Source organism: Triticum aestivum, chromosome 4A, assembly GCF_018294505.1.
Source record: "Triticum aestivum cultivar Chinese Spring chromosome 4A, IWGSC CS RefSeq v2.1, whole genome shotgun sequence".
Classification (NCBI taxonomy): domain Eukaryota; kingdom Viridiplantae; phylum Streptophyta; class Magnoliopsida; order Poales; family Poaceae; genus Triticum; species Triticum aestivum.
Window position 1 is genome coordinate 621,457,176 of NC_057803.1, and position 11,660 is coordinate 621,468,835.

General features: G+C 46.8%; 1 protein-coding gene across 1 annotated transcript; it reads right to left on the reverse strand.

The window, feature by feature from the left end:
• Positions 1 to 8,239: 8,239 nt before the first annotated feature.
• Positions 8,240 to 9,994, reverse strand: LOC123082686 (tropinone reductase homolog At2g29370-like; the record flags this gene model as incomplete). Its single annotated transcript, XM_044504965.1, has 4 exons — positions 8,240 to 8,404; positions 9,231 to 9,337; positions 9,450 to 9,666; positions 9,761 to 9,994. Coding segments are annotated over 4 exons (723 nt in total), but the record flags the coding sequence as incomplete, so codon positions are not given.
• Between the last annotated feature and the right edge of the window lie 1,666 nt (positions 9,995 to 11,660).

Genomic DNA, 11,660 nt, shown 5'->3' on the forward strand with positions numbered 1-11,660 from the left:
TAATCGGCAACAGGACTGACTGGCACGTTCCGAGCTCGCATAGCAATGCGGCCCCCAGCCCGGTCCCAGCCAAACAGTGAAATCCGTGCCACGCGTACATAATTACGCATTAAAAATACCATGGTCACAGGCGGGGAGGGGGGCACGACGGTGGCACACCCCAAGTCGCGGCTTAAACCACACTAGGGGCTTCCCGCTTTGTTATTTTTCTCTTTCAGGACTTCAATCTCTGGAAACCCTGTCCGGCAGCGTGGTTGCCGAACACATGATGCATTATCCAAGGAGGCAGAAAGCTACGTCACACCACGGAACTCCCAGGTGGATTATGATAACGAGTGAAATATTTGCTTTACTACCATTCCTCAGCTTGCCCTTGGAAGGGACATGTCAAACAGGCCTACTTTTTGCTTATCGCACTACTTGTATCATTCTGCTTTAACGCACCCTTTTTGAATAAAAAAATGCATAGCATTAAGACTATTATTGCATTCTTCTTTTTATATATGTTCATTTATGACATCCAGCACCCGTACACTCTGGTACGGCCAATACGCCAGGGGCTTAAGCATACCCCATAATATGGCGTGAGAAGTCCGAACACTTTCGACGGTGCGGCACCCCAAACTTATAACATTATATGCATCAACTCCGAATCATGTCTTGGGTTAATAGTTAGGTTTGCCCGGCTCCCATGTTTTGGTACCTTATGTTCCACTATATCAACTACGGTAGCACTGGGAGAACTACTGCGATTGTGCCCCGGTTCTGCTGGGCTAAGCACCTCAGTAGAGAATGCTAAAACTGACTGTCATGATATATAAGGCGAGAGACTAGTTGCTGTTCGAGAGGTTTCGAGTCCCTAAAGGCTTATGCCGCTTAGAGCGAGGAGTCAGCCCTGTCCGGCTTAAGGCGTCTATCGCGCTCCGAATTCGGCCTTCCGATACTAGGGGCTTCGCCGAAATTTAAAATTATAGAATTCTATGGCTAAGTGAGAGTGCTAACGCATTATAGTCCGATTACCTTGTTCGTTGTGCTAAGCACCTCCCTCGAAGAACCCAACAATGGGAACAAGAGTGCTCAGGTTTATCCCGAACACCCCAGCACTCGTGGCGTGGGGGCAGAAGCCGACGACTAGCCATCTCTCATATTTGATAAACAGCCGAACAGAAGGTAATATTTTAAATTCAAACAAGCGTTGCATAGCGCATATGAACAAGTTTTCATAAATACAGGATTACACGAGCGAATTTACTCGAACATTATATCTTTCGTACACCCGTCCGCTACGAGACGAGCACCCTTCAGGACACCCTCATAGTACATCTCGGGGTGGCGACGCTCCTTGCCATCCAGCGGCCCTTCCTTAATCAGCTTCACGGCGTCTAGCTTGGCCCATTGCCCCTTCACACGGGCGAAAGCCCGGTGTGCACCTTCGATGCAGATGGACCACTTGATGACTTCCAGCCGTGGGCATGCATCCACAAGCCACCTCACAAGGCCGAAGTAGCTGTTGGGAAGGGCGTCGCCAGGCCACATCCGGACTATAAAGCCCTTCATGGCCTGTTCAGCTGTCTTGTGCAGCTCGACCAGCTGCTTCGCTGGTCGCTCAGAGGCATCAGATGTTCGGTCCCAGTATACTGAGACCAGAACAGCTTCTCTGTTGAGCTTCCCTCCTCGGCCTGGTAAAACTGTGTGGCATCCGACACGCTGCGGGGCAAATCTGCGAATGCTCCCGGAGAGCTCCGGATTCGGGTAAGTAACAGGTAATTTACTTTCACATGCTTGCTTTGCATATAGAATGCCTTACCCGCCGCTATCTTCTTCATCGCATCAATCTTCTGGAGGGCCTTTTGGGCTTCGGCCTTGGCATTCTTTGCGCTCTCAAGGGCCGCAGCAAGCTCGGACTCTCGCATCTTCAAGTCAAGCTCCAACGCCTCGTGCTTCGTCACGAGAGCGTGGAGCTCTTGCTGCACCTCGCCCACCCGTGCCTCATGCCTTTCCCACTTGGTGCGCTCCTTGGCCGCTTTGTTTTCGGCCTCGGATAGTGCTTGCTTCAGGTTCGCCACCTCGGTCGTGGCCCTTGGCAAATTTACGATGATCCTGTCATTTTGCAATCGCATTCTCTTTATACATATCCATAGACTAGGTACTACTTACCTTTGTTCTCCTCGAGCTGCCTCTTGGCAAGGCTGAGCTCGTCCCTGGACCCTTTAAGGTCCTGCTTCAGTGCGGTGACCTCCACAGTTAGTGCGGCAGAGGCCAGCAGCGAAGCCTGCATACGCATATTGACATACTTATATTAGACACCTGCGATATTGTTTGATCCTTCGTTCGGTTTTTCTTTGTGAACACCGGACAGAGCATCAGGGCCTACTGTCTATGCGGTAATATTTTTTCCCATATTTCAAAAACTTACCTCAAAGCCTGTTAGAAGGCTGGAACAGGCTTCAGTCAGTCCGCTCTTGGCGAACTAAACCTTCTGGACCATCGCACTCATAATAGTGCGGTGCTCTTCAGTGATGGAAGCGTTGCGAAGCGCTCCCAGCAGATTGTCCGGTGCCTCTGGATGGACAGAGGTCACCGGCACAGGCGTCTTGCCCCTTTTGGAAGGAGGCCGCCTGCCCGAGTCTGGAACCACTGGGGGTTCCGGCGCGGTGTTCGGCTGAGGGCCGAACTCGGAGCCCTCGGGAGCCTTGCTCCCTCTGCTCCCGGAGTCCGGAAGGTCACCTTGAGGCGCCTCCGGGACTGTCTCCCCTCGACCTGGTGCCTCTTGAGACAATACCTCGGCGTTGTCCGTAGGGCAAGGGGAGGTGGCGGTCGGAAGTGGATCACTATCCATATCCGACGAGCCCAGGGAGCCATCCGACGATACGTCGATACGGGCTCATGGCGTTCTGCATAGTCATAATTCGGCGTTAGGAGAGGCAGTGTGACAAAGGTATACTATGAGTTACTCTGGCATCCGAATACTTTCGACTTCGCCAGGGGCTTGTCCCTGAGCAGCCACTCGTCTTCACCTTCGGCGGCGGTGGTGGAGTGGTCCGGAAGGAGAGTCCTTTCTTTCTTGGACCCTTCGGCACCCCCGGTTGGGGCGGCCTTCCTTTTCTTGTCTCCCCTGACTGGAGGGGGAGCATCTTCATCTTTCTCCTCGTCTTCGGGGGAGGAGTGCGTCGCGGAGTTATCGGACGATGAGTCCGATAACACCTGGCGTTGGGAACTCTTTCGGGTTCCCTTGGCCTTCTTGGTCTTCTCCGGCACCTTGTAAGGAGCCGGAGTCAGCATCTCCGTCAGGAGAGCATCCGCAGTGTCTTCGGGCAGAGGGGCCGGACAGTTAATCTGCCCCGATGTCTCCACCCAGTCCTGTCAAAGGCATGGAGCTCAGACCCCGCACATGGTTAAGCTAGGGGAAATAAATATCCTACCGGATGTATAGAACTCACAGAATGCGCTTGGCGCTTGGCGCTTAGCCCGCGGTCCTCGATGAGGAAGGGAGGGACCTCGGCGCCCTTGGACAGCACCTTCCAGACGTCCTTGTGTGTTGTGTCAAAGAGCTCGCTCAGAGTCTGGTGCTGGGCCGGATCGAACTCCCACAAGTTGAAGTCCCGTTGTTGGCACGGGAGGATCCGACAGATGAGCATGACCTGGACTATGTTGACAAGCTTGAGCTTCTTGCTGGCCATATTCCGGATACATTTCTGGAGTCCGTCTAGCTCTACCGACGAAGCCCAGGACAGGCCCTTCTCTTTCCAGGAGGTGAGCCGCGTGGGGATTCCGGATCGAAACTTGGGGGCAGCCACCCATTTGGCGTCGCGCGGCTCGGTAGTGTAGAACCACGCCGATTGCCACCCCTTTATGGTCTCCACGAAGGAGCCTTCGAGCCATATAACATTGGGCATCTTGCCCACCATGGCTCCGCCGCATTCTACTTGTTGGCCTCCCACCACCTTCGGCTTGATATTGAAGGTCTTTAACCACAGGCCGAAGTGGGGCCGGATGCGGAGGAAAGCCTCACACATGACGTTGAACGCTGAAATTTTGAGGATGAAGTTCGGGGCCAGATCATAGAAGTCCAGCCCGTAGTAGAACATGAGACCACGGATGAATGGATGGAGGGGAAACCCCAGTCCACGGAGGAAGTGGTGGAGGAAGACTACCCTCTCGTGAGGTTCAGGGTAGGAATGATCTGCCCCGCGACGGGCAGCCGATGCGTGATGTTCGCGGCTAAGTATCCGTCTCCGCGCAGCTTCTTGATGTGTCCCTCCGTAACGGAGGAAGCCATCCATTTGCCTCCCGCTCCGGACATGATTGGAGAAGGTTGAGGGGAAGGATGTGGACTTGGGCGTTGGAGCTCGAGTGCGCAAAAATGGGTAAGCAAGGAGGAAGAAGGCGAGGGTAGAAAAGGTGAGACCTTGTCTCTTTATAAGGGCGGACTAAACTATGCACCTCCATTAGCCTGGTAAAACTCGCTTATCCACCAAGCGCCGTAATTGATGGCGCAGTTGGGTTACCCACGTCCGTATTGATGAGAATCCCGTAATAAAGGGAACACAATCTCTGCTTTGACAAGACGTGTCAAGAAACTGCCTCGCGTTATGTGCGGGGCTAGTTAAAGAAAAACGGTTTGAATAATCGCCGAGCCATGGCATGATGTCATGTTGCCTAAACGTGTCAGCAGATTAGATTTGTGGAAATATTATTCTCTCTACGGTGGTATTAGGAACTTAATTTGCAGGGTCGGACACTATCCTTTATTTGAACTCTTCTGTGGTATATGCGGAGGAGGAACCCGCCTTGCAATGCCGAAGACAACACTGAGCGCCGGACTCATCGTCATTGAAGCCTGGTTCAGGGGCTACTGAGGGAGTCCTGGATTACGGGGTCTCCGGACAGCTGGACTATATCCTTTGGCCGGACTGTTGGACTATGAAGATACAAGATTGAAGACTTCGTCCCGTTTCCGGATGGGACTCTACTTGGCGTTGAAGGCAAGCTAGGCAATACGGATATGTATATCTCCTCCTTTGTAACTGACCTTGTGTAACCCTAGCCCCCTCCGGTGTCTATATAAACCGGAGGGTTTAGTCCGTAGGACAACATACAATCATACCATAGGCTACCTTCTAGGGTTTAGCCTCTCCGATCTCGTGGTAGATCAACTATTGTAATACCCATATCATCAAGAATAAATCAAGCAGGACGTAGGTTTTTACCTCCATCAAGAGGGCTCGAACCTGGGTAAAACATCGTGTCCCCTACCTCCTGTTACCATCCGCCTTAGACGCACAGTTCGGGACCCCCTACCTGAGATCCGCCGGTTTTGACACCGACACTCGGCCTCAGCTAGATCAAGAGGACGAGGGACGTCACTGAGCTGAATGTGTGCAGATCACGGAGGTGCCGTGCGTTCGGTACTTGATCGGTTGGATCGCGAAGACGTTCGACTACATCAACCGCGTTACTGAACACTTGTGCTTTTGGTCTACGAGGGTACGTAGACACACTCTCCCCTCTCGTTGCTATGCATCTCCTAGATAGATCTTGAGTGATAGTAGGAATTTTTTTGAAATACTATGTTCCCCAACAATTTTGATATGGACAAATACTGAGCAAAATGAGTCAATCGACACTCTAAAATACGTCTATCTAGTATTTCATGTAAAGATTAAAATAGAAGGGCCCCCGCTTCGCCCTTCTCTGGTGACACAGGGGAAACCCTACTCACCGTCACCACTAGCCACCCCTTCTCCCCCTTGCCATAGCCGGAGGGACTGCCGGCGAAGCCCGCACACGTTCCAGGGATGGCGGCGGTGGGGCGATTCCAAGGCGCTTTGCGATGATGCAAATACGAAGTAGTGTTGACATCATGATATGGAAGAACAGTTGGAGTCGACACGACAATAATACATGGGAGCTTGTGGATCTTCTCAACAATTAAAAAACCATGGATCTCAAGTGAGAATTTAAGATCAAGAAAGATGCCTAAGGGTCCGTGAAGCACAAAGCGAGGCTAGTAGCCAAAGAGTACGTGCATGATGAAGGTGTGAACTTTGTAATGTTCGTTCCCATTGCAAAGATGCAATCGGTGAGATTACTCATAACCCTCGCAGATCATGAATCATGGCAGATACATAACACGGATGTAAAATCGGCATTTTTTGACGGAGAGTTAGAAGGCGAGGTTTACGTGAACCAGCCACCGGGATTCATCAAAGAGGGAGAAGAGAAAAAGGTACTGAAGCTACACAAAGTCTTGTACGGGATACGGCAAGGCCCACAGGCATGAATGACCGGTCTTTGATTTCTCTTATATTTTGGAAAGCCCCACTAGAGCATGCAATGTACCAACAAGGTGAAGGGAAGGATCATCTACTAGTTGGCCCTTATGTCGACGACCTATTAATTAGTGGAGCAGATGAAGAGGTGATTGTAAAGTTCAAGCTACAAATGAAGGAGCTTTTCAAGATGGATGGCCATGGTCTTTTGAGTTAATACGTTGGGATAGAGGTACATCAAAAGTCGGAGGGGATCACACGATGGCAAGAGACATACGCTTTGGATTGGTAGTGTCAAAAGGATGCAGAACATCTATAACATTTCTTCCCATATTCATGAGACTTTCACTCTGCTGTTGCATTAGTCAAGTTTAATTTCATTACATATGTGTGCATGTATCAGTTTTCATATTTAAAGTGATATGTTTAATAATTATGAGAAAATTTGCCAAATTAGCTGGGCACAAAACAGAGGCATCCGGAAGTAGGACAAACGTCAATGATATTATCGGCGTCGTATCTCAAATGGAATGGCACTCATGGATGCAATTGAACCAAGCTACTATTGTATGCCTACCTATGGCATCGTAGTTTTATCTCTCTATTGCCACTGTTGGCTTTTGCTCGGTTATGTTCCTGCTCATATTACTGAACTTAATGTTAGCTAATTAGCTTTTGTAATCATATGCCCGTGCTGAATTGGATGTTGTCTTGCTTCCGGGATGGGTTAGCTTTTATAATCTCATGACGGTGTTGAACTCGATGATATTATTCTTTTGGTACAGTGTGAATGTTTATTCTTACCCTTAAACCTGATAATCGGTTGTCCTGTTACATGTGCTTAACTTGCCTTCATACTAATACATCATGCCGTTTGATCTTCCACAACTTGACCATATCATTGGGACCGGCACCCTCGCACCAAGGCGCGTTGCCGATTTAGTTTTTATTAAAGGGGATAACATGGGCTTCTGCACCCTGCCTTCTACATACACAGGACAATATAGATAAAAAACCTTTTTATGTTTATTTCTTAAACTGATTTGTAAGGTCTTCTGAATTCCTCCAGTATCCAAGTCAGACCTGCAATATTCATATTGAACTGTTCAATAGTAGTTACAAAATTATCACCACATATACACACGTATAGGGATGAAAATGGAGTGGAAACTTTCCGTTTTTCCGGAGGAAAAATGGAAACGGAGAGGAAATATCAAAACGGAAACGGAAATTTACAAAACGGAAGTGGAAATGGAATTTTTTATGCGGAAGCGGAAACAAAAACGGAATGGTGTTTTCCGGTGGAACATGCATGGAAATGAAACTTTCCGTTCTCGTGAATATGGAATTTTTGTTTTTACTATAGACCTATAGCTACTTTGTAGCCCAACCACCAAAGAGAACACAATGACACAATTAGTAGAATGGATCTAAGGCCGAACTTCTACTACCACATATGTACTCAGCTTGACCATATACGCAATTGTCCGGTACAACTACAATACTACGCTAAGTTGCTAACATAATGATATTATTTTGTAGCCATGTTAACAACTCATTGAATTTGTTTGTTTTTGTGTGTATTTCTGTATGATTCAAGGGGTTTTTAAATTCCGATCAATGCCTATTTCTGTTTCCGTATCCACTTTGTATTTGCTCCGTGTCCGTTTCCAGTAGTATTTATTTTCGTATTCATTTCCGGGGTTTCTGTATTCGTTTCTGCTTCTGCAAAAAAATATGAAAACAAATATGGTAGCACTCAGTTCCGTCCGTTTCCGCTCCGTTTTCATCCCTACACATACACGTACATGTACACACATACATACATGTACTGTACATGATGGCAGTTATTGTTACTCCTAGTTGGCATCATTTATTTACTAATGTTTGTTTACTCCCAACACACCTACTACTTATTCGCCAAGTAATTAGCTAACAACTTATGCAGTGGCGGTGATGACGACTAATTAAGCACTAATGGTCCGACCACCGTCGACGCAGATGACCTGCCCGGTGATGAAGGAAGCCGCCGGCATGCACAGATATGCCACCGCGGAGGCGATCTCAGCTGGCTTGCCACTCCGCCGCAACGGGGTTTTGGCGAGCTCCTGTTCCAGGTACTCCGTATCCATCTGCCAAATATATCCACAAATTTGTTAATGGTTAGTCCGTGTGTGTAGCAATTTTGGCCAAATATATCCATAAATAATATCCGTGATGTCCAAATCCTTGTCCCTCCTCGTACAAAGTGAACTCGTTACTTCCGCATAGAAAAGTGAACGCATTACTTTGTTTTTAGGATAAAGTGAACTTAGTATCTCACCAAAAACTTACCAGGCCTAGTCAAAAATTACTGTGGTGCTCGTTTATAAACAAGAAAACATTTGCTACTCCATTAGGCTATACAGTACTCTCTCCGTCCTAGATTACCTGTCTTATATTTGTCTAAATACAAATACATCTAACACTAGATACCGAGTAGGGCGTTTTGGTGCCCAGGCACATCTGCACCCGGTTAGAAAAAAATTCATAAAAAATTCAAAACAAATTCAAAAAATTCCAAATAAAATTTGTATGGTAGACAATTTGATGCGTGAGGCCCGCCCCATATTTCAAGTTATTTGGACATATGAGAAGCTCTCAGCAAAAAAGACAAATCGGACCAAAACAGTACATGAACAGTAAACATTTTTACAGACCCCCAATTTGTCTTTTTTGCTGAGAGCTGCTCATATGTCCAAATGACTTGAAATTTGGAGCGGGCCTCACGCATCAAAATGTCTATCACACAAATTTTATTTGGAATTTTTTGAATTTTTCTAGTATTTGTTTTGATTTTTTTCGTCGGCGCGGGTGCAGATGAGCTCGGGTGCAGAAATGGATTTTCGCTAGATACCTCTGTATCTAGAGAAATCTAAGGCAGGTAATTTGGAACAGAGGTAGTACTATGTTGCTTACGTCTTTAATCATATCGGTTGTGATAAATCCTGGGGCGACACCGTTCACACGGATCTTGTCAGGGGCCCACTCGGTGGCCAAACTCCTCGTCAGTTGGTTCATTGCACCTACATACATGATGTAATAACATTTTTAAACTTGAAGCTGATCTAGTTTCACAAAATTTGACTTAAACTGAAACTAATATGAGATTTATCTTGAAATGGAGTGAGCACGTACCTTTTGTGATAGCATAGACGGTGGAGCCAACGAAGCCGATGGAGCCTCCAATGGAGGACATGTTAATGATGCTGCCTCCTCCGGCGCGCACGAGAAGAGGGCGCGCGAGCTGGCTGAGATGGAAGCTCGACTCCAGGTTGGTAGCCATCACCTTGGAGTACTCCTCCGCGGTGCACTCCGCGGTGGGCTTCACCAGCAGCTGCCCCGCGTTGTTCACCTACGTACATACATATACATACTCCCGATCGCTAGGCGCTAGCAATCCAGAAGACACACAAAATCCACAGTTTACAGACACATATAGAACTCACTAGTATGTCGAGCTTGCCGTCGAAGGTCTGCCGGACGGTGTCCATGAGCCTCTCCCTGTCGGCGCGCACAGAGACGTCGCAGGCGGAGGCGGTGACATGCAGGCCCTTCTCCTCCCACCGCCGTCGGCACTCCTCCAGCTCCGCCGCGTTCCGGGAGCAGGCATGCACCCTCGCACCGAACCCGGCGAGCTCCTCCACGATGGCGTACCCTATCCCTTTGCTGCCGGTCAAATTTATAGTTATGAAATGTAGTTTAATATTGGTAAATTCGTTATGAAAGGCGATATTTTTTAATATAAATTTGATCAAACTTTGCAAAGTTTGACTTGACATAAATCTAATATGCGAAGTATAAATGACCGGAGGGAGTACTGACTAGTTTTGCCGGACGAATATTTCAGCACCTTCAAGGATTGAAATGTCATTTAAAATTTTTGAGAAGGTGTTTCTTAATGGTTCCAAATTAATTGATATTCTCAAAGATATTTCAAAGCAGTGTACAAGATAATTTTTGTGAAACCTTCTCAATTTTTTACCGCAGTCTGCCAGTCTCTAGATGTCATATGAGTGCACCATGCCAAGTTTCATATTTTCAGACTTTGTTTTCATCTTTTGGAATTAAAAAATAATAAGTCCATGTTCTTAGTCGAGTCTTGACACCCTCAAGTTTGTTATTTATTGTATAAAGTCTAAACATAGACTCAAAAACACAAATGTAATTTTTCGACCCAACTTTTTCATGCACTTGCAGTTCAAATGCCTAGAAATGCATTTAATCGTAGCTAATGAATCCCCCCAAAATGCCATTTTTAGCACATTTAACTCAGTTGTCCACATACATGCATCCCTATGAACGCACGCATACACACCGTACTCCTATGAGCACCTCCGAGATACTGAGCCGAGACAACAACTCACAAAGTCACCACATGCACATTCATAGTGGACGGGAGTGTCTCCTCCCACTGAATTAACATCACCTGAAAGCCTAAATAAATTCTGAAAAATGCGAGCACGAGTGCATAGTCTCGGACTTGAACACTGATGGGTTGTTTCCATCACAAGAAACCTAACCATCTCAACTAGGCTCAGTTTACAGAATGCCAAATTTTGACTTAGAGCATGTAGTACCGTATCTTGAGTGTGGAAGATTATTAAAGTCCAATGGATGAAACAACAGTCGTATCGCCTTCAAACCTGACTCTTGGTGTCTCTCTAAACCATGTTTCTTCCTCGAAGATGGTTTAAATTCTAGGCAGTGTACGTCACAAATTCTATAATACCTTCTCAAAAATTTTACCAGCGTCTCTAGATGTCATATGAGGGTACCATGTTTACAGGACTTTGTTACCACTTTTAGAAATTAAAGAAAACCAGTAAACTCCATGTTCGAGATAGAGTCTTGGCACCCTCATGTTTGATACTTATTTTTTTTGTATAAGGCCTAAACATAGACTCAAGAACACAAATATGATTTTGCGATCTAATTTTGCCAAAATTTTCATGCACCTGCAGCCCAATTTTTTTTTGATTAGCCAGCTGCTAGCCTTGTTGATTAATTTTTTCTTGATCCAGTTTAATGCATGCATGACCTTCCAGGATGTTTGGGTGCATCACCGGGATTTAGTGTATGTTAAAAACACCTGATGCTACCTTCATCTTAAACTAGCTAGCTTGTAAAAGCATTCCCTCAAAAAAAAAAAAGCTAGCTTGTAACAGCAGTGCCGATCAGAAGACAAACAAACAACAAATGATCTTGAACGTTAGAGTACAATGCGATCAATGCTGCTACATATGCATGAACATAAAATGATAGAAAAAATACCCACTGCTACCTCAACACACTAGCTAGTTACAAAGTGTATGTCCAAATATACATGAGCAGTGCGAACGAGCAACT